The sequence below is a fragment of the Dromiciops gliroides genome, chromosome 5 (genome assembly GCF_019393635.1).
Source record: "Dromiciops gliroides isolate mDroGli1 chromosome 5, mDroGli1.pri, whole genome shotgun sequence".
NCBI classification, from domain to species: domain Eukaryota; kingdom Metazoa; phylum Chordata; class Mammalia; order Microbiotheria; family Microbiotheriidae; genus Dromiciops; species Dromiciops gliroides.
Window position 1 is genome coordinate 296,792,638 of NC_057865.1, and position 22,630 is coordinate 296,815,267.

At 45.0% G+C, this 22,630-nt stretch overlaps 1 protein-coding gene across 2 annotated transcripts in view; it reads left to right on the top strand.

The window, feature by feature from the left end:
* Positions 1–22,630, top strand: part of TTLL8 (tubulin tyrosine ligase like 8) — a 50,989-nt gene that overhangs the window by 13,562 nt on the left and 14,797 nt on the right. For both annotated transcript variants that reach the window (XM_043965431.1, XM_043965432.1), the window contains 7 exons: positions 6,155–6,284; positions 9,907–9,980; positions 11,967–12,095; positions 12,946–13,060; positions 14,820–14,939; positions 19,535–19,724; positions 21,717–21,865. In XM_043965431.1, the coding sequence (XP_043821366.1) occupies positions 6,155–6,284; positions 9,907–9,980; positions 11,967–12,095; positions 12,946–13,060; positions 14,820–14,939; positions 19,535–19,724; positions 21,717–21,865 (907 nt within the window). The remainder of the gene's footprint in view (positions 1–6,154; positions 6,285–9,906; positions 9,981–11,966; positions 12,096–12,945; positions 13,061–14,819; positions 14,940–19,534; positions 19,725–21,716; positions 21,866–22,630) is intronic.

Genomic DNA, 22,630 nt, shown 5'->3' on the forward strand with positions numbered 1-22,630 from the left:
ACACACACCAATGGCACAAATGCCCACTTGGATTGGGATTAGGCTAGGTGACTGAGGACTCAACTTTAATTCTGTGAAATGAACCTGAAAAAAGAATAGTTTGGAGGCTCTACCTGCTTTTCCTTTGGTTTGTCTTGGGATTTGTTTGCAGGTGTTTCGGATTTCATGGGCAGTGTTTTCATGGTGGCTGATAGATGACTTAGCCCCTCCAAATTGTATCACTTTGCCTTGAGATACCTTTGGGTTCCAGAAGTTCTTTCTCTTCTGGGTTATGTTTGACAGTTCCAAGCTTCTTGGAGTAGTTATAGATTCTTAACCTGAGGTTAACTTGGTTTCAAAAATATTTTGTCATTCTACGTATTTTACTTTAAAGATTTAAAAATATGATTCTAAGAAGGCATCCATAGGTTTCATCAGACTGACTGCCAGAGGAGCAGAGGGTCTTTGTTACAGAAACAAGTACCTGTGGAGTAGTCAGACATGGAATCAGGGGTTTGAGGGGTCAGGGCAACAGCCCCTTGCTTCAGATGGATGGCACTCCCAGCATGCAGTTTGGCTGTGAAGAACATCAGAGAAACAACATGTAGATTATGAGCTTGGATCACATCCTGGGGAATCCACTTCAAGTGGAGAGAAGGAACAGGGGACAAAGAAGCAAAGAGAAAGTGAGTCTGAAACACAGGAGACAGAGATGCAAATTTATGTCCTTGGCTGTGTCCTTGACTGAGTCCTAGGCTGGCAAAACCTCCTGGGAGGACACAGGCAGACCAGCAGCCAGTAGCCAACCAAGGGCAAATTGCAGACTGGTGGGGCTCTGTGGGTGTGAATGCCTTTTTGGTGGGTTGTGGGAGCTTGCTGCTGCGGCCACCCAAGCTTCTCAAAGGGCATCTAGCTTTCTCACACAAGGCAGGAAGCTGGACTTGTTTGGATTTTTTTTTCTAAAAATGAGTGAGAGGCTTTTCTCCGGAGATGGTTAATTTCTTGCCTCATGGGTTCCATTGAAAACTTATAGTAGTGAAAGAAAATCCAATTCCTCTGTTCTTGCCATAACATGTCCTGTCACTTGAACATGGTTCATTTCTTCCTAGGGCTTGTGAACAGCACAAACTCTTCCTGTTGTCAGGGTGTGAAAATAGTAATTTTTACAAAGTGGAGACTTCCAAGGACTTGGGTCAAGTAGAATAAAGTAATGTGATTCTGAATATATCCATGAATGCATCTGTATTTGGGCTCCAAGGTTTCTATCAGTGGGGATACTCCCTCCACCAACACAGATTGCATTCCCTTCAGACCCTAGATGATCTGAGTTGCCATGGCTGAAAAAAAATCACCCCTGTGACCAACCTTGTTTGGTGATTAACCTCCTAGGATTTAATTAAGTAGGCTAGGCTGTTCCCAGGCCTGTAGACAAAGCCTTTTCATTTTAGGGAGGGGTAAACTCAGACCTAGAGGAGTTAAGTGACTTAGTCAAGGTCACACAACTTTTAAGTGCCAGATCTGGGATTTTACTCCATTCCTCCATGACTTAGTCTGAGGCTCCTCCCACTGTATCCTGTTGTCCAGCTTCTCCTTGGCACCAGTCCAGAGAACTTTGCCCTTGGTCTATAGGCTTTGAGCTTTCGTTTCTTGCCCAACTTTCACCAATTTTATGCACTAGCTTTAGATACCAAATTCCCTTTCTCTGCGGTGTGATTCCCTGATTTCATAGATGTTCCGGGCCCCTCCAATACTTTGGATCCTCATGCAAAGTGTGCCTGCCAGCTGAGGGAGGTCCCAAGGTTCTGTCCTGAGTCCTCTTCTCTTCTCTCTCAATACTACTTCACTTGGCGATGTCATCAGCTCCCATGGATTTAATTACCATCTCCATGCTGATTCTCAAATCTACCTTTCTTTCCTTCCTCACTCTTTCTGCTGACCTCCAATCTCACATTTCCAACTGCCTTTCAGTCATCTCAAACTGGAAGCCAAGAAGATGTCTTAAGCTCAACAGGTCCAAAACCAAACGCATCTTTTCCTTCAAACCCTCCTCTCTTCCTAACTTCACTATCACTGTAGAGGACAACACCATTCTCCTAGGCCTTCAAGCTCACAACCCAAGAGTTATCCTGGACACACTCCCATCCTCTTCATCCCCATCTCCAAGCTGTTGCCAAGGCCTGTTGATTTCACCTCTGTAGCATCTCCAGCTGATTTCATCTCTGCAGTATCTCTAGTTGATTTCACTTCTGTAGCAACTTTTGTTGACTTCACCTCTGCAGCATCTCTCCTCAGTTTTTCCTCTGCATCATTTGTTGATTTAACCTCTGCAGCATCTCTCCAATATCTCCACTACTCTCCTCTGACACAGCCCCCACTCTGGTGCAGGCCCTCAGCCCCTCATGATGCTGAGGGGCAGGGGGTGGGGTGGGGGTGGAGTCTGCCTGACTCTAGTCTTTCCCTATTCTAATACATTCTCCATTCAGCCACCCAAGTGATTTTCCTAAAGTGCAGTACTGATTTTGTCAAGAAACTGTCTTTTGCCTCTTTTTGTATTTAGTATAGTGCCTGGTACATATTAGGTGCTTAATAAATCAGTCATTCAGTAAAAGTGATTAGTTGATTGATTTTTTCCTCTTTCTCCTGCCACTATATCTTGGGTCCCTGATGCTTTTTTTGTAAATTATTTATGTATTTTATTTTATCCCAATCACATGTTAAAAACAATTTTTAACATTCATTTTTAAAACTTTAAGTTCCAAATTCTCTCCCTCCCTCTCTTCCTCCTACCCCATTGAGAAGGCAAGCAATTTGATATAGGTTATATGTGTGTACATGTGTGTAGTCATGCAAAATATTTCCATATTAGTCATGTTGTAAAAGAAAACAGACAAAAATTCTCAAGAAAAATAAAGTAAAAAATATGCTTCAGTCTGCATTTAGACACCATAAGTTCTTTCTCTGGGAATGGATAGAATTTTTTATCATAAGTCTTTAAGAATTGTCTTGCATCATTGTATTGCTGAGAATAGCTAAGTCATTCACAGCTGACAATCTCACAATATTGTTGTTACTTTGTACACAGTACATTTCACTTTGTATCAGCTTATGTAAGTCTGGACAGGTTTTTCTGAGAGCATCCTGTTCATAATTTCTTTTTGTTTTGTTTTTGGGTGAGGCAATTGGGGTTGAGTGACTTGCCCAGGGTCACACAGCTAGTAAGTGTCAAGTGTCTGAGACCAATTTGAACTCAGGTTCTTCTGGGCTGGTGCTTTATCCACTGAGCCACCTAGTTGCCCCGTGCTCATCATTTCTTATAGCATAATAGAATGCCATCATAATCACATACTACAATTTGTTCAGCCATTCCCCAATTGATGGACATCCCCTGAATTTTCAATTCATTACCACCAGAAAAGAACTGCTATATTTTTTACATATAGGTCCTTTTCCCTTTTATTTTTTATCTCTTTTTTGATATAGACCTAGTAGTTGTATTGCTAGGTCAAAGAGTATGCATGGTTTTATAGCCCTTTGGACAGTCCCAAATTTCTTTACAGAATGGTTGAATCAGTTCACTACTCCCCCAACAATGCATTAATGTCCATTTTCCCCACATCCCCTCCAATAATTGTCATTTTCCTCTTCTGTCCTATTAGCCAATCTAATCGGTATGAGGTAGTGCCTCAGAATTTTGATTTACATCTCTCCAATCAATAGTGAGTTAGAGGGGCAGCTAGGTGTTGTAGTAGATAGAGCACCGGACCTGGATTCAGGAGGACCTGAGTTCAAATCTGGCCTCAGACACTTGGCACTTACTAGCTCTGTGACCCTGGGCAAGTCACTTAACCCCAATTGCCTCACAAAAAAATAAAGTAGTGAGTTTAGAGCATTTTATATGGCTATAGATAGCTTTGATTATTTCATCTGGAAACTGTTCACATCTTTTGATCATGTATGGGAATGGCTCTTATTTTTATAAGTTTGACTCAGTTGCCTATATGTTTGAGAAATGAAACCTTTATCAGAGAACTTGCTTCAAAATTTTTTTCACAGTTACTTTTGCTAACCGTATTTCCTTTCTCCCTACCCCTCCTTCCTGGTTTATTCTATTCTCTTTACTTTCACCCTGTCCCTCTTCAAAAGTGTTTTGTTTCTGACTACCACCTCCCCCAATCTACCCTCCCTTCTATCACCACCACTACTTATCCCCTTCCCCTCCTACTTTTCTGTAGGATAAGACAGAATTCTATACCCAATTGAGTGTGTATGTTATTCTCTCTTGAGCCAATTCTGAAAAGAGTAAATAGTTCACTCACTCCCCTTCACCTCCCATATCTTTTCCTCCACTGTAAAAGCTTTCTCTTGCCTCTTTTATGTCAGATAATTTATCCCATTCTACTTCTTCCTTTCCCTTTCTTTTAGTGCATTCCTCTCTCACCCTTTAATTTTTCTGGATATTATCCCTTCATATTCATCTCATACCTGTGCTCTCTGTCTATATATACTCCTTCCAACTTCCCTAATAATGAGAAAGTTCTGAGTTATAAGTATTTTCCCATGTAGGAATGTATACTTTTATCTTTGGGGGGGGGGGCAATGAGGGTTAAGTGACTTGCCCAAGGTCACACAGCTAATAAGTGTCAAGTGTCTGAGACCAGATTTGAACCCAGGTCCTCCTGAATTCAGGGCTGGTACTTTATCCATTGTGCCACCTAGCTGCCTGTGTATAGTTTTATCTTATAAAAATCTCTTATGATTTCCTTTTCCTGTTTACCTTTTCATTCTTCTCTAGAGTCTTGTATTTGAAAGTCTGATTTTCTATTCATCTCTGGACCTCTCATCCAGAATGCCTGAAAATCCCCTATTTCATTGAATGTCCTTTTCCTCCCTGAAAGATTATACTCAGTTTTGCTGAGTAGGTGATTCTTGGTTGTAATCTTAGCTCCTTTACCCTCTGGAATAACATATTCCAAGCCTTCCTATCCTTTAATATAGAAGCTGCTAAGTCTTGTGTTATCTTAACTGTGGCTCCATGATGTTTCTTTCTGGTTGCTTGAAATATTTTTTCCTTGACCTGGGAGCTCTGGAATTTAGCTATAATGTTTCTGGGAGTTTTCATTTTGGGATATCTTTCAGGAGATAATCAATGAATTCTTTCAATTTTTATTTTACTCTCTGGTTCTATAATCTCAAGGCAATTTTCCTTAATAATTTCTTGAAAGATGATGTTTACTCTTTTTTTGATCATGTCTTTTAGGTAGTGCAATAATTTAAAAATTATCTCTCCTGGGGGGCAGCTAGATGGCGCAGTGGATAAAGCACTGGCCCTGGATTCAGGGGGACCTGAGTTCAAATCTGGCCTCAGGTACTTGACACTTACTAGCTGTGTGACCCTGGGCAAGTCACCCTCATTGCCCCGCAAAAAAAAAAAATCTCTCCTGGCTCTATTTTTCCAGGTCAATTGTTTTTCCATTGAAATATTTTACATTGTCTTCTATTTTTTATTCTTTTGGTTTTCTTTCCTTTTTTTATTTCTCATAAAATCATTAGCTCCCATTTGTTCAAATCTAATTTTTAAGGAATTATTTTCTTCAGTGAGTACCTCCTTTTTAATTTAGCCAATTTAACTTTTTAAGTAAATTTTTTAATTTTTTCCTTCAGTACATTTTGTGCCTCTTTTTCCATTTGGCCAATTCTGCTTTGCAAGGCATTCTTCTGATTCTTAAGGAATTATTTCCCCCCAGTCAGCTTTTGCACCACCTTTTTCATTTGGCCAATTGTATTTTTTAAGGAGTTGTTTTTGTAGGTTCTGTAGCTCCAAAATCCATTTAGAGGCTTAATTTAACATAGTTTCTGAGGGAAATTTGGGAGAACTCAGGCAACTTCTTGACTTTTCTTCTCATCTTGTCTCCTGGAACTCTCTTTAGAGGCTGTCTGATGGATGGTAAGGAGTAAGTTGGCTAGGGAGATAGATAATTGAATGGAAGGAGTTTTGTAAGTATTCCAAGATAGCATTGTCATTGTAGTCCAAGATCATACTGATAGGTGGTAGGAGCATAACTACATCTTCTCAATCTGAGTCAATTTTTTTATCATATTCTACAAACTCTGGATCCTCTTGTATTATGCGCTGTGGTTTCCTTCAATACTTCAAAATGTTTTCTTTTTATTTTAGGACAAGAAGATATTTTCCATCTATGGACATTACCCGGTAATCCGCAATACTCTACGAAGAAAGGGATGGGTGGAGAAGAAATTCAACTTTTTATCAAAGATGGTGCCAAATGGTGAAGATGAATGTGAAGGTAACTATGGTAGTATACTCAATGTTCTTATCATTGTTCATGTAAAAAAATGCAAGCTAATATTTAGATTAACCAGAAGTTCTGAAATTAAAAACTCAATAGTTGGCTTCCTGGATTGTGGGGCTGTCCTAGGATTATAATGATCTGTATTTGTGCATTATTCACCCTTCTGCTAGACTATGAATTCCATAATGGTGAGGACTACATCTTACCTAAATTTTGTATCTCTCCTAGTCTCGAGAACAGTGTTCTGAACCCTGTCTGCACATTTCCCATTTGTTGAATGAATGATTGCATGAATTTTACAAAATCAGACACTTAAATGTATAGTACCTTTATCTCGTTTTTGTACTTTGTGTCCTCTCCTTTTGGGAGGAAATATTTCTCTAGCATTGTTGAAATATTTAAAAATAAATGTAGCAACAATGATGACTAATATAGAATGCTTTAAAGTTTGTAAAGTGCTTTATGTACCTCTGTGAGGTGGGTGCCATTATCCCCATTTTATGGATGGGTCTGATAGAGGTCACATGACTTGTGCATGGTTATATAGTGACCCAGGTCTACCCGAGTCCAAGCCCAGTGCTCTTCCTAGGACACTCTCACTCAGGCATAGCCCAATGGCCTAACAACCCAGGGGTTCTTCACCTTGTTGGTTTCATGGCTGTCTTAATAAAAAAATAAAATACCTGGGGTTGCAAGGAAACCAGTTATACTGAAATACACTTATCAAATTTGTTTTAAAAGCCCACAAGTTGAATGATCCCAGGTTAAGAAGCCCTGGCCTAACCAAATGCCCAAGAATGAGGAAAGGTCAGAATGAGATGGCATGATAGAGACCCAGTCTCACTGGAGCACCAAGTATAGTAAAGGACGGGGATATATGGACTGTGATGGAAAGCAGAGGTTGGAAGATTAAGGTAAAGCCAGGTTGTGGAGAGGTCTAAATGCCAAGGCTAAAAGTTTGTGTTTTATCTGCTAAGTGATGAGAGCAGGAGAATGAGTGACTGTGAGTGAGTATTAGGAAGACTTTAGTGTTCCAGCACTTTGTAGTTATGTGAAGGATATGGCAAAGATGAAGAAAGAAACTAGAAAAACGGAGACTAGTTATGAGATTACTTTAATAGTAAAAGCAAGAATTAAGGAAGGCCTGGACAAGAGTGGTGACAGATAGATTGGATGTATGGGATGAAGAAGAGAGAAGAGGTAAAATAGTTTTTATATTTTGAGTCTGGGAGACTGTGAAGAAGGTGTAGTTCTATCAAAGAAAAGAGGGACTTGGGGTGGGGGTCAGGGCAGCTTTGGGGGACAGTACGAGAACACAGGTTTAGACATGTTGAGTCTCTGTTAATAGTGATGGAAACTGTTGGGTTTTTTTAGCTCTATAAAGTAACTCTTTGGTGGTTTGATTGGTATGACACTGAATAAGTAAATTAATTTAGATGTTGTTATTTTTATGATATTGCTTTGACACCCACCCTTGAGCAATTAATATTTCTCCAACTATTTAGATGTCTATGTATATTTTGTAAATATGTTCAAATAATTTGTAATTGAAGGCAGACTTCCAAGTATTTTATATGGTCCACAGTTATTTTAAATGGAATTTCTCTATCTCTTCCTGCTCAATTTTATGGATAATATACAGAAATGCTGATATTTCTGTGGGTTTGTTTTATATCTTGCAACTTTGCTGAAATTGTTCATTGTCTTGATTGGTTTTTTAGTTGACTCTCAAATTCTCTAAGTAAACCATCTGCAAAAGTTCCATTTCTTTTTTCTTCCTGGTAGCTCTATGGTTGGGTTCCTTCTTCCAGCCTCAATATTGACTTTGGACTTTCTATTAATACTGCTGGAGTCTGTGCACTTCTTGGGGGGAATGTGTGGCCTGAGCCTCTCTCCTCTTGTGTCCATCTGCTGATTTTATAGCTCAAGCATTCAGTGCTCTCAGAGTAATATGAGTCCAGGACAAGGTCTGCTCCCTGCCCTCCTGGGATGAGCTCTGCAGTTTCCTAACCCAGATCTGAGTCTGTTGCTTGGCTCTTACTGAGACTTAACCTACTAGGAGGCTTTGTGGGTTCATAGTAACAGATTTTCAGGCTCCCCTTTGGTCTGGGACTGCTGCCTTGGCTATCCCAATGCTTCCACCCCGGGCTGGAGACCAGAATCAACTTGAAAGATGATATGGATAAAAATAATGCTGTGACTTTGTGAGTCACTCAGTCAATAAACTTTATTAAGGACCTACTATGTGCTAGTCACAGTACTACTAATTATTGAGGGTACAAAGAAAGGCAAAAACCCCCAAAACAGTTAAGGAACTCAAAATGCAAACTATGCATACAATGGGTAAACTAGCCAGAGACATGATAAATTGGAGATAATCCATGCAGGGAAGGCACTAGAGTTAAAGCAAGGGGTCCTGCAGAAAGCAGGATTTTAGCTGGGACTTGAAAAAAGCCAGGAAAGCCAGGAGGTGGATCCAAGGAGGGAGAGAATTCCAGGTTTGATAGACAGTCTGTAAAAATTCCTGGAGTCAGGAGATGGAGCCTCTTCTTCAAGGACCAGCCAGGAGGCCAGTGTCACTGGATCAAAGAATACATGGTGGGAAGTGACGTGTGAAAAGGCTGAAAAGGGAAGAGGGGCCAGGTGGTGAAGGGCTTGTTAAAGTTAACTTTTCACTTTCAAAGTGGTAAAAGCTGCAGAAAGGGCAGCAAGTAGGATGAGGGTTGAGAAGAGTTCATTAGATTTGGTGATTAAGGGGTCATTGGTAACTTCGTGAGGGCAGTTTTGGTGGAACAATGAGGTCAGAAGCCAGACTCAAAGAGTTAAGAAGAATAAATGAAAAGTGAAAAAGTTAAGAAGAGATGGAGAGGGGGCGGCTAAGTGGCACAGTGGATAGAGCACCGGCCCTGGATTCAGGAGTACCTGAGTTCAAATCCGGCCTCAGACACTTGACACTTACTAGCTGTGTGACCTTGGGCAAGTCACTTAACCCCCATTGCCCCACAAAACAAAACAAAACAAGAAGAGATGGAGAGATGAGGAAGTGGAGGCACCTGGTGTAGATGGCATTCTCAAGGAGTTTAGCCAAAAGTCAAGAATGAATGGACCAAGTGAAAATTTTTTAAAGATGAAGACGATAGGGGCATGGTGTAGGCAGTAAGAACACAGCCACAGGGAGAGATTGAAAATGAGTGATACAGTGGGGATGACAGAGGGAGCCATCTGTTGGAGGAGATGGGATGGGATGGGATGGGATTATTTGTACAGGTGGAGGGGTTGACCTTGGTGAGGAGGAAGGCCACCTCATTATGTGAGATGGATGAAGGAGGAGAGGATTAGAAGGCACCTGAGTGATGGGAGATGAAGAGGGGAGAAAAGGAAGTTGTTGGTGACAACTGCTCCTCTGCTTTGAAGACTCTCCAAGCTAGAAGGGACTTGAGAGGCATCCCAAGCTGCCCCCTCACCCTCCAGATCAGGAGCCTGAGACCCTGAAAACGACATGAGCTCCAGAGTGACACTTCCTCACCGAAGTGCAGTGTGGGAATGCAGTTAGTGCAGGGAAGGAATGTTATTCATGCTGCTGATTCCAATAATGTTACCTTTTTTTTCCTTATAGAAAACAAATATATTGAAATTGAAGAAGAGAATGAGATGATCTTTCAGAAGTCAAATAACATCCACGATGTGATGGTAGGGTTACATAGATATATGGCTTGTGTTTCTACTTATGTGTGTAGATATGAGTGGGATCATTTTGTCTTTATCTCTTGAGTCCATTTCTTGATATTTCCAAGCTTTTTGGCGTGCATCTCATTTGATCATCCCTCTAAGAAGCCCCACACTGGAGGCTCAGCTGCTTTTGTAAATGAGGAGGGAGCTCCTGGCCCAAGGTCCCACCCAGCCTGGGAGCCTGTAGGGAATTAAACCCCAGCACTTCCTGACCCTCATGGCTTTTGCTTCCCATGTGTTAGTTTAACTAAAATTGTCACGTGTTTTCTGCCAGTTCCGAGATGTGATCAGCACCAAACCTGTGGGCATTGCCATGTTCATGCTGTCCCAGCTGTTTACTTACATGGAGCAAATCACCAATTCCAGCTACTCCTATTGGTGCTTCATGACTCACACATATATGATCTCTGAAATTCTCAGCTGGGAGGGATCCTCCTTGGTGCTAGCTATGAAAGTAGTCTGAGAAAGAAGGCACCCAATGTGAGGTGGTGTGGTGCTGGGCATGCCGCCACAGCAGTCCTCCTCCCATCAGGGTCACTGGACAAGGCCTCTGCCTTGGACATAGGCACTGGGCCAAGCTCACACCAGAAAGGACCCTTCCCGTGGTGCAGCCTGGAACGAGGGAGCAGAGAGACCACTGGACTGAGTAGTCTTAAACCCTTTTAATCTCATTGTAGACGGGCTCCGAGCAGAGGCAGAGCGGGGCTAGGTCGCCGTGAGTGGGGAGCCTCCTCTCCGCTGTCACCTTCCTCCAGTCCTAGCCTGAGATGGGGGATGGGGGAGGGGAGGGAGAAGCTGCTTCATCCTGAGTGAGTCGGGGAGGAGACAAGATCTGTAATAGATTGACAATCGGAGAGATTGGCTTAAAATTCTGCCTGTTCCTCATGTGGCCCTGGGCAATGACATAACCTCTCTGGGCCTCAGTTTCCTCGTCAGCAAAATGAGGGGCCTATCATCGCTGAAGTTCCTCCCGGTTCTAAAGCCAGTATCTGTGATCTCCCTATACCCTCTAGGCCCTTCCTGGAAGGGAACTGGGAGCTTTCTCTTCTGAGGTCCTCAGGCCCCCAAACATTTTAGAGTTACTGTGGCGGGGCAGGGGGTCGATATCAAAGAATGGCAAGCTTAATTCTCTCAGTTCAAACTTTTGAGCTAATTTAACATTTTCCTAGCCCCAGAAAAGTATTTAAAGGAGCATTTACCGTATTTATTATTTCTGAAGTAGCCATGGCCTATCAGGTGGTATGTCAGACAATATGATGAAAACCATTAGAAAAGACCAAAGTGAGGGGCAGCTAGGTGGCACAGTGGATAAAGCACTGGCCCTGGATTCAGGAGGACCTGAGTTCAAATCCGGCCTCAGACACTTGACACTTACTAGCTGTGTGACCCTGGGCAAGTCACTTAACCCTCATTGTCCCACCAAAAAAAAAAAAAAAGACCAAAGTGTTCCCCATGTGGATGAGGCCTTCAATGGTCTTTGCCAGCCACAGACTGGAGAATCTGCACGTCTGTCTTAGGATATCTTAGGGAGTGATTCACCTGTCCAGCCATGTACATGTCTTCCCTGCAGACTAAATGCAGAGTACTCTTTTTGGGGGGGGGGCGGGGCAATGAGGGTTAAGTGACTTGCCCAGGGTCACACAGCTAGTAAGTGTCTAGTGTCTGAGGCCGGATTTGAACTCAGGTCCTCCTGAATCCAGGGCCGGTGCTTTATCCGCTGTGTCACTTAGCTGCCCCCAGAGTCTTCTTTACCCAGGTGTCCCTCGCTAGGTATTTTGAGAGTGGTCTTCATTTGCTCCACACAGAGCAGGTACAAGGAAGGCTCAGCCTGTTATTTCCCATCTCCCCATGCCCAGAACCTAGCTCAACTTCCTGTTTGTGTTTTCACTGTTCAGAGTCTGGCCTTGAAGATGTATTTGCTGTTGATAAAGATTTTTTTTGTGCCAGTCTAGGTTGGTAAAAACAGAAATTCCTTACTTTCTTTGGACTATAAAGAGGGATGTGGTTGATTACCACAATTTAAGTTGTGATCAGATGTTGAATCACTATGGAAAAACAGCTTCCTTTACCACCAAGGTGAGTATTTCCTAGCGATGTGCCCGAGGAAGACGCTTCAGGAATGCATCTGAAGCTTCCCACCTTGCTCCCTTCTCCCTACAGTGTCTAGCCAGCCTGCTGCCCTATTTCATGCCCTGTGACCTCCCAGTCAGCTGCCATTGTTAACATCCTGGCTTTTATTTTTGTGTCTATGAGCAAAATGAGTTTTAGATCATGGGCTACTTCAGATCTAATGTGTCAGTCCCCTGGACGCCAGGGAGCAAATCCTGCTTCTTAACCAAAAATATTTATTCTTTAATGATCCATGATCAAGATAGGGTCTGATCTAAACTGGTCCATGAAGACAGAAGTGAGAGCAAGTGTAATTCTCAGCCTGTCTTAAATGATCTGAAGGTTGTGGGCATGTCTGCCTTTGTCCAGTTGGTCTTGTCCCACTCCAGTCAGATTGGCCGACACTCTCTGTCCTTACACAAACCTTCATCTTCTTGATTTTGTGCTTGCTCAAGCTGTGACCTACAACTAGAATGCCATCCCAAACCTCTGGCTGCTGTTTGAATCCCGCTTCAAAGGTTGGCCCCCACCCCTCACACACGTACCTCCTGGATGCCTTCCTTGATGCATCCCTTTTAAAGCCTGATGAAACACTCTGTTGTCCTTTTCTTGGGTCCTCATTCAATGACCTCTTGAAAGGTGTCATTTTGTGGACACAGATAGACTGTGCCTGCCAGGGCCCTCCGGCGGACCACAGGCTCTGTGGAGGTGTGGGGGAGCCCTTCTGGGACCGGTGGTCCCCGGGGCCCTGCCAGGGGAGGGGGATGCACTTCTTAAGCAGGTGCTGATGGTAGTCTCATCTGTTTGTTTTTTGAAGATTGGCTTGTGCATGAACATGCGGAATCTGCCCTGGTATGTCCCAGCTAACCCTCACTCCTTCTTCCCGCGTTGTTATGGTCTCTGCTCTGATGGTGAGAAACAGGAGTTTGTAGGTGAGTGCTGTGGCTGCCAACACTGGGATCCATTGCCATGGTTGAGCCTCCTCCTGTGGGAGCTGCCTGCCCACAGGGGCGTGAGTGGTCCAGGGTGCCTCTGTGCGGATGGGAGCGGATGCTTCCGGCCAGGCCCATGTGCCTCTTGGCCCTGTCTCCCCCTCCCCTTTGTTATCTGTACTTTTGCCATGAAATGGAAAGGCACAGGGAGAGAGCGGTGAACAAGAGGGAAGATGGTCCATAGCGTCTGCCAAAGTCATCTTTGGTTTTTGAATGCTCTGAAAACAGATGCCAGCCTGGAGCATGTGTCAATGATGGGCCGAGGACAGGCAGGGGCCATTGCCACATCCTTGAGGCCTGGCTGGCACCATTCTGGCCGTCTGAAGGAGCACCCCCCGCCCCCAGCGCTGGAGCTCAGGAAGCATTCTCCCTGGGATGCTGCCTTCATATCTGTGTGGTGCCCGGCCTCTCCTCTCTGTTTCCCCCACCCCAATTATTGGCCAGAGGGAGTGCTCTGATGCCCTCTCTACAATCCTTCAAGACCACGTGCAATGAATGGGTGCTTGTGTGCTGGCTGTGCTGAATCCCCGCTTTCCAGATAAGTTAACGGAGACCCACGGAGGTTAAATGACTCATCCATGGCCCCAAAGCAGAGTCAGAAGCCAGGATCCCAGTGCATCCATAGTTTGACAGGGGCTTCTCCTCTTCAGAGAGGAGTAGAGATTGGTGACAGGAATGTTTTATAAGCTCTGTATCTGATTCAAATGACAAGTGGGTGTCTTCCTTTGAATGTGGGTTAAGGCGGGGTGGGTACCACAGCTTCAACTAATTGAAAAATCTGGAAAATAGCTCATTAATGTGCAAATGTGACTGGGTTTTCCTTGTGCTCTCTGTACGGGAGGGCCCCAGTTCAAGGACATTGTGAAGAAGGAAAACATTGAGCAGGAAGCTTCTGTTCAAGTGACCCACCTTCAGAGCTGGGCCAGGCACACCTTCTGTCACCTGTGACAAGCTGCTTCCTTCCCAAGCGGCTTCTTAGCACTGATCTCCATAAACTGGACAGCTTGGCCGTGCCCCACCATGCTCACCACCCTCCAGTTCCACTGGCCTTGGATGTCCCCAGGACACGAGCCTCCACCTCCCAGCTAGGCCTTTGCCCTGGCTGCTTGCCCCCATCTCTCTCAACTCAAGTTCCCCCTTCTGCAGGAGGTCTTTCTTGCTCTGTCCCCTAGCTCACTTGACCCTGACCCTCCCAAATGTGATTCCATCTTCCCTCTCCCTCTCCCTCTCCCCCTCTCTCTCTCTCTCTCTCTCTCTCTTTCTCTCTCTCTCTCTCTCTCTTCCTCCCTCCCTCCCTCCTTCCCTCCTTCCCTCCCTTCTTCTCTCTCCCTTCCTCTTCCTTTCCCTATTTCTCTTGCTCTGTCTCTCTCCTCCTCCCTCACTCCTCTTCCTCTCCCTCTTCCTCTCTGTCTCTCTCCCTCTTCTCCCTTCCTCCTTCTCTCTTTCTCCCTCTCTCCCTCTCCTCCTAGCTCTCTTTACTGTATTAGGCAGGTCGGGTTGGGTTTCCTTTTGACTTTTCACCCCCAGGGCCTTGCACATAGCAGGCCCCCAATAGATGTTAGTTAAGTTAAATTGAATTCCTTATAATGAATTGAAATCAATGGAAGGTATGAACCTTACCATTTGCGCCCCTCACAAAGAATGCCTTCACATTCCATCCAATAGGAGGGCAAATCACCAAGTTTCTCTTTTTTTTCAGATGACTTCAGGCGGACAGTTGCATCTAGTATCCTGAAGTGGGTTGTCAGTCACCACAATTATAGCAAGAGCAAATCCAGGGCCAAAAAAGAAGAGGATGAAGAGATAAGCCGAAATAAAGGTATTTGGGGCAATACTACCAAAAGAATTTGTTGTTCCGTAAGAAAAGATGAGATTAGCTGCCAGGAAGGAGTTACACAGTTACTCCACAATGCACTTTCCTTTGAGGGAGAGAGGATTCCTGCTCAAGGTGAGGGGGATAGACATAGCAGGCAGTGGAAAGAAGACAAATGCTCAAGTCTTATTTCACGTGTTCTCTCTGCCAGGGAGAATGCTCTTTGTCCAGGGAAAAACAGCAGAATTGGCTAACAGGGAGATTATCTCCAAAACAAGTAAGGAGATGATTTTTTTCCTTTTTCTTTTTTTTTTTTGTGGGGCAATAAGGGTTAAGTGACTTGCCCAGGGTCACACAGCCAGCAAATGTCAAGTGTCTGAGGCCAGATTTTAACTCAGATCTTCCTGAATACAGGGCCAGTGCTTTATCTATCCACTGTGCCACCTAGCTGTCCCCGATGATTTTTTAAAAATTGAATTAGTTGTGTTTTTCTTATTTCAAGTCACTTGGCTCAGATTAACGACATTTCAGGCTACTGAAAAAAATGGGCAGATCTGGTTACTGAGCCACTGTCAATGATCTTTGAAAGGTCCCAGACACTGGTAACGGTCCAGTAACATTAGATAAAAGCAGATCTTACTCCACTTTTCACAATTAGGAGAAGAGAGTTTGCCAATTGTAGACCAATGCACTTGACTTTTATTTCTGACAAAACAAGAGGATAATTTAAAAAGGATGGTTGATGACTACTTAGAAAAGGAAGCAGCAGTAAATCAGCAGCATGGCTTTGTCAGGAACAAGTTTAACTATGTTTCCTTTGGGGGGCAGGATTAATAAATTGATAGAGCAGGTATGTGCTATAGACTAGGGTAAAACATTTCACAGAATCACTCCTAGTCTTACAAGTGGGTAGGGAATTTCCATGTCTCCTCCAAAACTCCCCCGCAGAACCCAGTTACCTGTCGCTTTTGCTGCTGAGGCAGGGAGCAGTTGGTGTGCTCAGGCTGCAGGTCTCATTTTGAGTGCTGGGAACCCTTGTGCCAAAATTCTTGATTCTTTGATTCCGTGGCAGTTTGCTTCTTGGATGAGCTGGGCTGTTGCCACTTGAATGTGGCTCCTGTCTTTACATACATTCTTTCTAAAGATGTCTCATAGATGTGCTCTCACATCCAGAGTACAGCTCATTTGCACTTTCTTTTTGTTGGTTTTCTTTGTGGGGCAATGGGGGTTAAGTGACTTGCCCAGGGTCACACAGCTAGTAAGTGTCTGAGGCTGGATTTGAACTCAGGTCCTCCTGACTCCAGGGCGGGTGCTCTATCCACTGTGCCACCTAGCTGCCCCCTCATTTGCACTTTCCTGTGATGACTTTGGTCCTAAGCCTTGCACTTAGGAAAGATGTCTACAACCATCCCAGGATGCCCATAGACTCTGCTTACCCATGTCCAGGATCCTCACAGAGAAAATGCCTTAGAGAGCCCTGAGGCCTTTCAGGGGCTTTCTCCTCTGGAGTCCAGCTTTGACCCCGATTTGGCAGAAGCATCCTTCCTGGCTTGGTGTCTCTCATTTTTTGTAGTTCATCCTCATTCACATCCAAGGACAAATGAGATGCTCAATGTTGACTCCCTGGAGAGTGGGGATCCCCCTTCTCGGTGTTAACACTCTGGCTCCCGATTGCAGGCAACCCCATTCTAGGGATCACATTCATCTGTGGGCATGCAGTGCAAATTCAAGAAATGAAAACATAACTAAACTTCACTTTTAAAAGATGAGACAAAATGCCAGTGTGTGCAGTTCTTTTTGAGATTGTGTGGGCCTGAGCACGCATGGCCCACCCCGTATACACAAGTAGGCCAGTTAGAACTGAGCAGACCACTAGTCGGTGGGTTGTTGTGTGGTCATACATAGTCTTAGAACTTCCCAGAAACCGCCCACTGAAAATCCAAGAGCTTCAGTCTTGTTGTCAGTAAGTGAGTAGTGAGCTTCCTGGGAAATGCAGCAGGCCTCAGATACCCATCCCTTTTCTGGTATGAGACCCCTTCTGAGTGCCCTAGGCTGGCATCAGTATGTGACACCCGAGCTTTGTTTGCATCTGCAATAAGCCATCTCTGGAGCTGCAGAAATTACTGATGAACCATTTCCACAAAGACCTTCTCACATGCATCATCCCAAATACTAGTGAAGAGTTCAGTCAGGCAGGAAGCCTTACAAGGTACCTGGCAAAAGGAAAGACCAAAACGGTCCCTGTCCTCAAGGAGTTCCCAGTCCAAGGGAGGAGATGACATAAACAACTTGATGGTACAATATCTACAGAATAGGTAGGAAGTAATCTCAAAGAGGAAGGCATTAGCAAGCTGGGAGGTGCGGCAGTGAGGGAAGGAACCAGGAAAGGCCTCCTGCAAGAATATAGAATTGATTTCTTCTAACTCCATTCAGAAACATGTGACCAGTGTCCAAGGAGGTAGATGGTGGAAATCAGCCAGGCTTGGTGAAGGGCCAAGACATGACTGGGGATAGGACAAGAGGACAAAGGATTCCAGAGGCACAGTAGAGGACCCAACTAGTTAATCAGGGAATCAAGATATGGAAAGGAGGGGAGTGGGGCTGTGGCTGGCTGATGGTCTGGGAAACCTGTGGGGGGTCACAGGGAACCCTCACAGGGTTGGGAGGGTGGGATGGAAGGTGACAAGAATGTGATCAGACAAGGATTTGAGAGTTCAGGAACATGGAAATAGAGCGCTTGTGGGGGATGTAGAGCGCTTGTGGGGGTGTAGAGCGCTTGTGGGGGAAGTAGAGTGCTTGTGGGGATGTAGAGCGCTTGTGGGGGAAGTAGAGCGCTTGTGGGAGTGTAGAGTGCTTGTGGGGGTGTAGAGTGCTTGTGGGGGAGGCACACCTCCATGCGTAGCTGGGGAGGGGCAGAAGAGCATCAGGTCATGGCAAAGGAGGGAACTGGGGAACTGGAAGTTTTGGGTATCTGGGGGATCCATATCAATACATATTGAAGTCCCTCAGTGTGAGGACAGGGGCTGGGATCGAGGGAAAAACCATGAACCAGGTACTGACTTTGTTGAGGAAGGAGAAGGTTCCGGGAGTCACCATGGAATCACAGGTGAGACATTGGAAGGCTTTCGAGGGAATGGCGGAGCTCTTTACACATGCCCAGTGGGTACCAACAAATCCCAGGCGAGCCCTGAGCTCTGAGGGTGGCCGGCATGACTACTTCTGTCTCCTTGGTTTGGTCCTGACTTCCTGCTGGGACACTGTCTGACTCCTCCACACGACAGAGCCTTGGCTTAAGTTGTCAGTGGCATCTGTAGCTTCAGACCGGCATCTTTCAGCCACTGGAGTCCTTCACTTTCTTCATATTCTTCTAATACCCTACCAAAGATGGGAGGTGAGTTAGGTGATTCATGTCACCAGTGACATTCTCCCTAAGCCACTGAAAAGTTGCCCCCAATTCCTTGAAGTATACACTCCCATTGGGAATATATGGTACCCACTGTTTGGGCCAAACACTGGAGATCAGAGACTTCTTATCAAGCAGTCCTCAGTGCAAGTCCTGGTTGTTCCAAGTCCAACAGTCTATACACATTCTGATCTTTCTGGGCTTTTCCTGCACCACAACTTGGGGCTCTGTGATGATGTCACTGGATAAGTTCTTTCTGCTAGTTTGCAATGTCTTCTGGGATTGTTCCCAAAAGGACTGATACACTGAGTGTGGGTTCTTTCACTGGTTCTCTGTTGATTTCTGTGACTTTTTCATGTTTCTTCCCCTATCCCCTTATCACCCCCCTGCAAAATTTGAACAAAACCATGCCTGTTCAACCTGTTCACAAAGGCTGGCTTATGTTTAGATTCCAGTGAACCTAAAGCCTTCCCCCTCCGCCCCCCAAAGTAAGGTTAGAACTGAGGTATAAGTGAAGGCCCCACAATGCCTATGAGAATTTCATGGACCTTGCTGGGAGGCAGTTTCAGGACTCCCAGGATTTCCATAGCTACTAAATAATGAAGGGAATTTCCTGGCATTAGGAAAGAAAAAGCATCGTGTCCTTTTCCCCAGACAACACTATTAGTGATACTTAAAGCTTGTATGTGCATTGAAAAGATCCACATGCTACCAGTAGTGCACTTGCTCTCTCTCTTTCACACACACACACACACACACACACACATCCTCCCTCCCTCTCCCTATCTCCCTTCCTCTCCCTCCCTCCCTCTTTCCCTCTCTCCCTTCCCCCTTCTCTCTCTCCGTCATTCTCCCTCCCTCTCCCTATCTCCCTTCCTCTCCCTCCCTCCCTCCTTCCCTCTCTCCCTTCCCCCTTCTCTCTCTCTGTCATCCTCCCTCCCTCTCCCTATCTCCCTTCCTCTCCCTCCCTCCCTCCTTCCCTCTCTCCCTTCCCCCTTCTCTCTCTCCGTCATTCTCCCTCCCTCTCCCTAGCAGTAGCAGACTTCAGGTAGATGTTGGGTGCCCACATGTCAGTGGCCCTTTAGAAAGGATTCCTGCTGAGGTACAAGGTGGACCAGGTGAGCCGGGGTCCTGTCCAGCTCTGAGATGCCATGATTCTTTAATACCCCAATACCTCTGGAATGTGTTTGCTTTCTAGATCAGGCTAATGCTGATGAAAAGAAGCTCATAGACCTCCCAGGGGAACTCATAGAGGTGGCTTGCAAGGTGTGTGAGAACTACCTTGGACAGTTGGAACATGATGATATTGACATCTCGGCGGAGTCCCTGAAAACCCTCAGTGAGGCTGAATGGAAGGAGCTGATCCAGCAGTATTACAACCTCATCCAGTAAGACATCTGACTTTTCCTTACTGTATGTAACTCTGGGACCTCGGCACTAGGCAAAGCCCTCCTAGAAGTAGAAAAGAAGGATCTCAAGCACATGCAGAAACCTAAATGCTCCCCACCAATCAGGATCCTCCCGTGGGAAAGTCACCATTCTGAAGCTACCCATCCAGAGAATTTCTACCAATGACTAGTGCTCTCTCGGCCCTGAGCATCATGGGAAACTAAGTCCTAAGAGAATTTGTTCTTGGGTCATATCCTTGACACATTACATCATCAAAGAGATAATTAGATACAACCATATAGCAAGAGGATTTCTATTTATTTAATTCTTATACATTTTCTTACATCATGTCCTTTTCTACAATCCTTACTAAAAAGTTTCAGATAAAACTAAAACATAGCTTTTATCTGTCCACACAGTGCCAACTATGTGCTTGGCTGGCACTGTGCTGAGCGCTTTAGAATTATCCCCTCATTTGATTTTCAGAATCACCCTAGGAGGTGGGGGCACTATTACTTTACAGATGGGGAAACTGAGGCAAACAGAGCTGATAAGTGATTGGCCTAGGGTCACACAGCTACTAAATGTCTGAGGCCACATCTGTTATCAAGGAGAAAAAAGACAAGGCAATCACTAGGTGACCTTCTAGTCCCATGACTGAAAAAAGAATCCCCAAAAGTAGCTGTCCAGATGTTGTTTGAAGAACTTTAGTAAGATGAAGCTCACACAGGGCTAGCAGATGTAGAGGATGACACATCAGGTGGACACCTTGTGAATGGCTCATGAGAGGAAATGGGCAAGAGCTGCTCAAGGTGGGCTGAAACCTGCATTGTTGGGGGTTGTCCTGTCATAGAGGAAACTCCAAATCTGTTGCTATATCTCTCTGCTATGTTGAACTCCTGCCTTAGCTAGACTGGTCTACTTGTCTCCCTCTCCCATCCAACTGCCACCAAGAATTGTGATTTCTTTCTTGTGGAATTGTGCTCATGTTGTCAATGTGACCCCTTAACCTGAAGCCTGACATGCTGCTCCCTCTCTTTGCCTCCTGCATGAAGCCCTCCTGAGCCAGCCCCTCTGTTCCATGGTCTTCTTTTTCTCCTTGAGTGGATGACACTTAGCTTCTGCTACCCTCCATAGAATCTTTATTCTCTGTTTTGTGGGTGGTGCTTTTATCCTATGGAGAGGTATCAATCACAGGCATTTATTAAGCACCTACTATGTGCTGGGTGCTGTGATAGATCCTGGGGACACAAGTATGAAAAGATAGTTCCTGCTCTCAGGAAGCTCATAGTCTATAGGGGAGAGATATAAACTTCTGGAGGTTATCTTCAGGGAGACTGGTTTGTATCCCTCCTAGGTAAGCTCAAGGCTAAGGACTGTTGATCTCTTGATAGGATCTTAGTGTTTGTGGAGGCCACATGTTCTGTCTTGGAGAACTGGAACCCAGCACAACTCGAAGGCCATTCAGAGAACTCTCCCTTTGCTCTCTAGTCTCTACTCTTAGGAGAGAGGGGCAGCTCCAGGTGTCAACCAGAGCCAGCTGATCAGGGCCAATTCTTGCCCTCAGAGTCTTGGCGGGGGGAGGGGGGGTAACCTAGAAGAGGCAGACACAGAAGGGTTTCACTACTGATATGACTTGGTCAGTAAAATGGGGGCAAATCAGGAAGGTTGCCTGGAGGTAACATTTCAACTGGGCTTCAAAAGGAAGATGGGAATTCTGGGTCAAGACTGTTTGGAGGCAGGAGCACCCCAAAGGGACAGTTTGTCTCCCTGGGATTTCCAGGCTACATCCTGTCATAGTTCATCCCACACCCTACCCCCAAACCAGGGCAGTGTCACTTGATTTTCACAGGATGAGTCTGAGAGTCTATTCACCCTTAGCCATGGAAAATTCTTTCTGCCCATTTTCCTTGAGGGTTCACCCAAATGAAAACTTCGTAGGAAAGGACCTACATGAATTCTAACCAGATTTTCTTGGTTTTTGTTTTCAGTGGTGATGCTTATATTCCCAGTTCAAAGAGTTACTTTTCTCAGTGTCAGAGTATTCTGAATAAAATCACATCAGTGAACCCCCAGTCTGAAATCGATGGCATGAGAAACATCTGGATCTTAAAGCCAGGTGCCAAATCTCGAGGCAGAGGTAAGGGACCTCACAGAGAACTTTCCAAAAAGCTGTCGGTCATTGCTCTTACCTTGGGAATCAGGTAGGTGTCAGGAGGCCTGAGTTCTACTCCTGGTTCTCTTTCCACTTGTTCATTTGACAGGTGGAGAAACTGAAGCACAGAGTGGGGATACTTTGCCCATTGTGTCTCAGCAGGTTGAGGGAAAAGATGATTACCAAGTTTGGGGCTTCTGTATCCCAGGTCCAAGCACTCTTTCCATCCCAACACAGTTACAGTCCATTGAGTGGGTATCACTGAGATGGCCAGGCCCATTCAGCTGCTTGACAACATGCCCATACAAATGTAACCATTCAAAAGAATCCCCTCAGAATCTGAAAATCAGTTGGTCAACCTTTATTAAGCACCCACTGAGTGTCAGCCTCTGTTCTAAGTTCTGGGGAGAACTATCAGATCCTCTCAGTTGACCACATAACCATCTTCCCCCTACTGTGGCTTGAGTTGGAGTCTGATCCCCTGACACTATCATTTATATGGGTGTGATCCTCAGTTGATACTCCTGGGAGGTCAGTTATGTTATTATCCCCACTTTATAGATGAGGAAACTGAGGCAGCCAGGGCTTAAGTGACTTGCCTCAGGGTGACAACTAGTAAGAGTCTCAGGTTATATTTGAACTCTGGTCTTCCAGACTCCCGGGGCTGCACCCACCTGACTGTCATAGAAAACTTCCTCTGTGTAGATGACACTGATCCTTCAAAAGTGATTCCTGAGGGCAGCTAGGTGG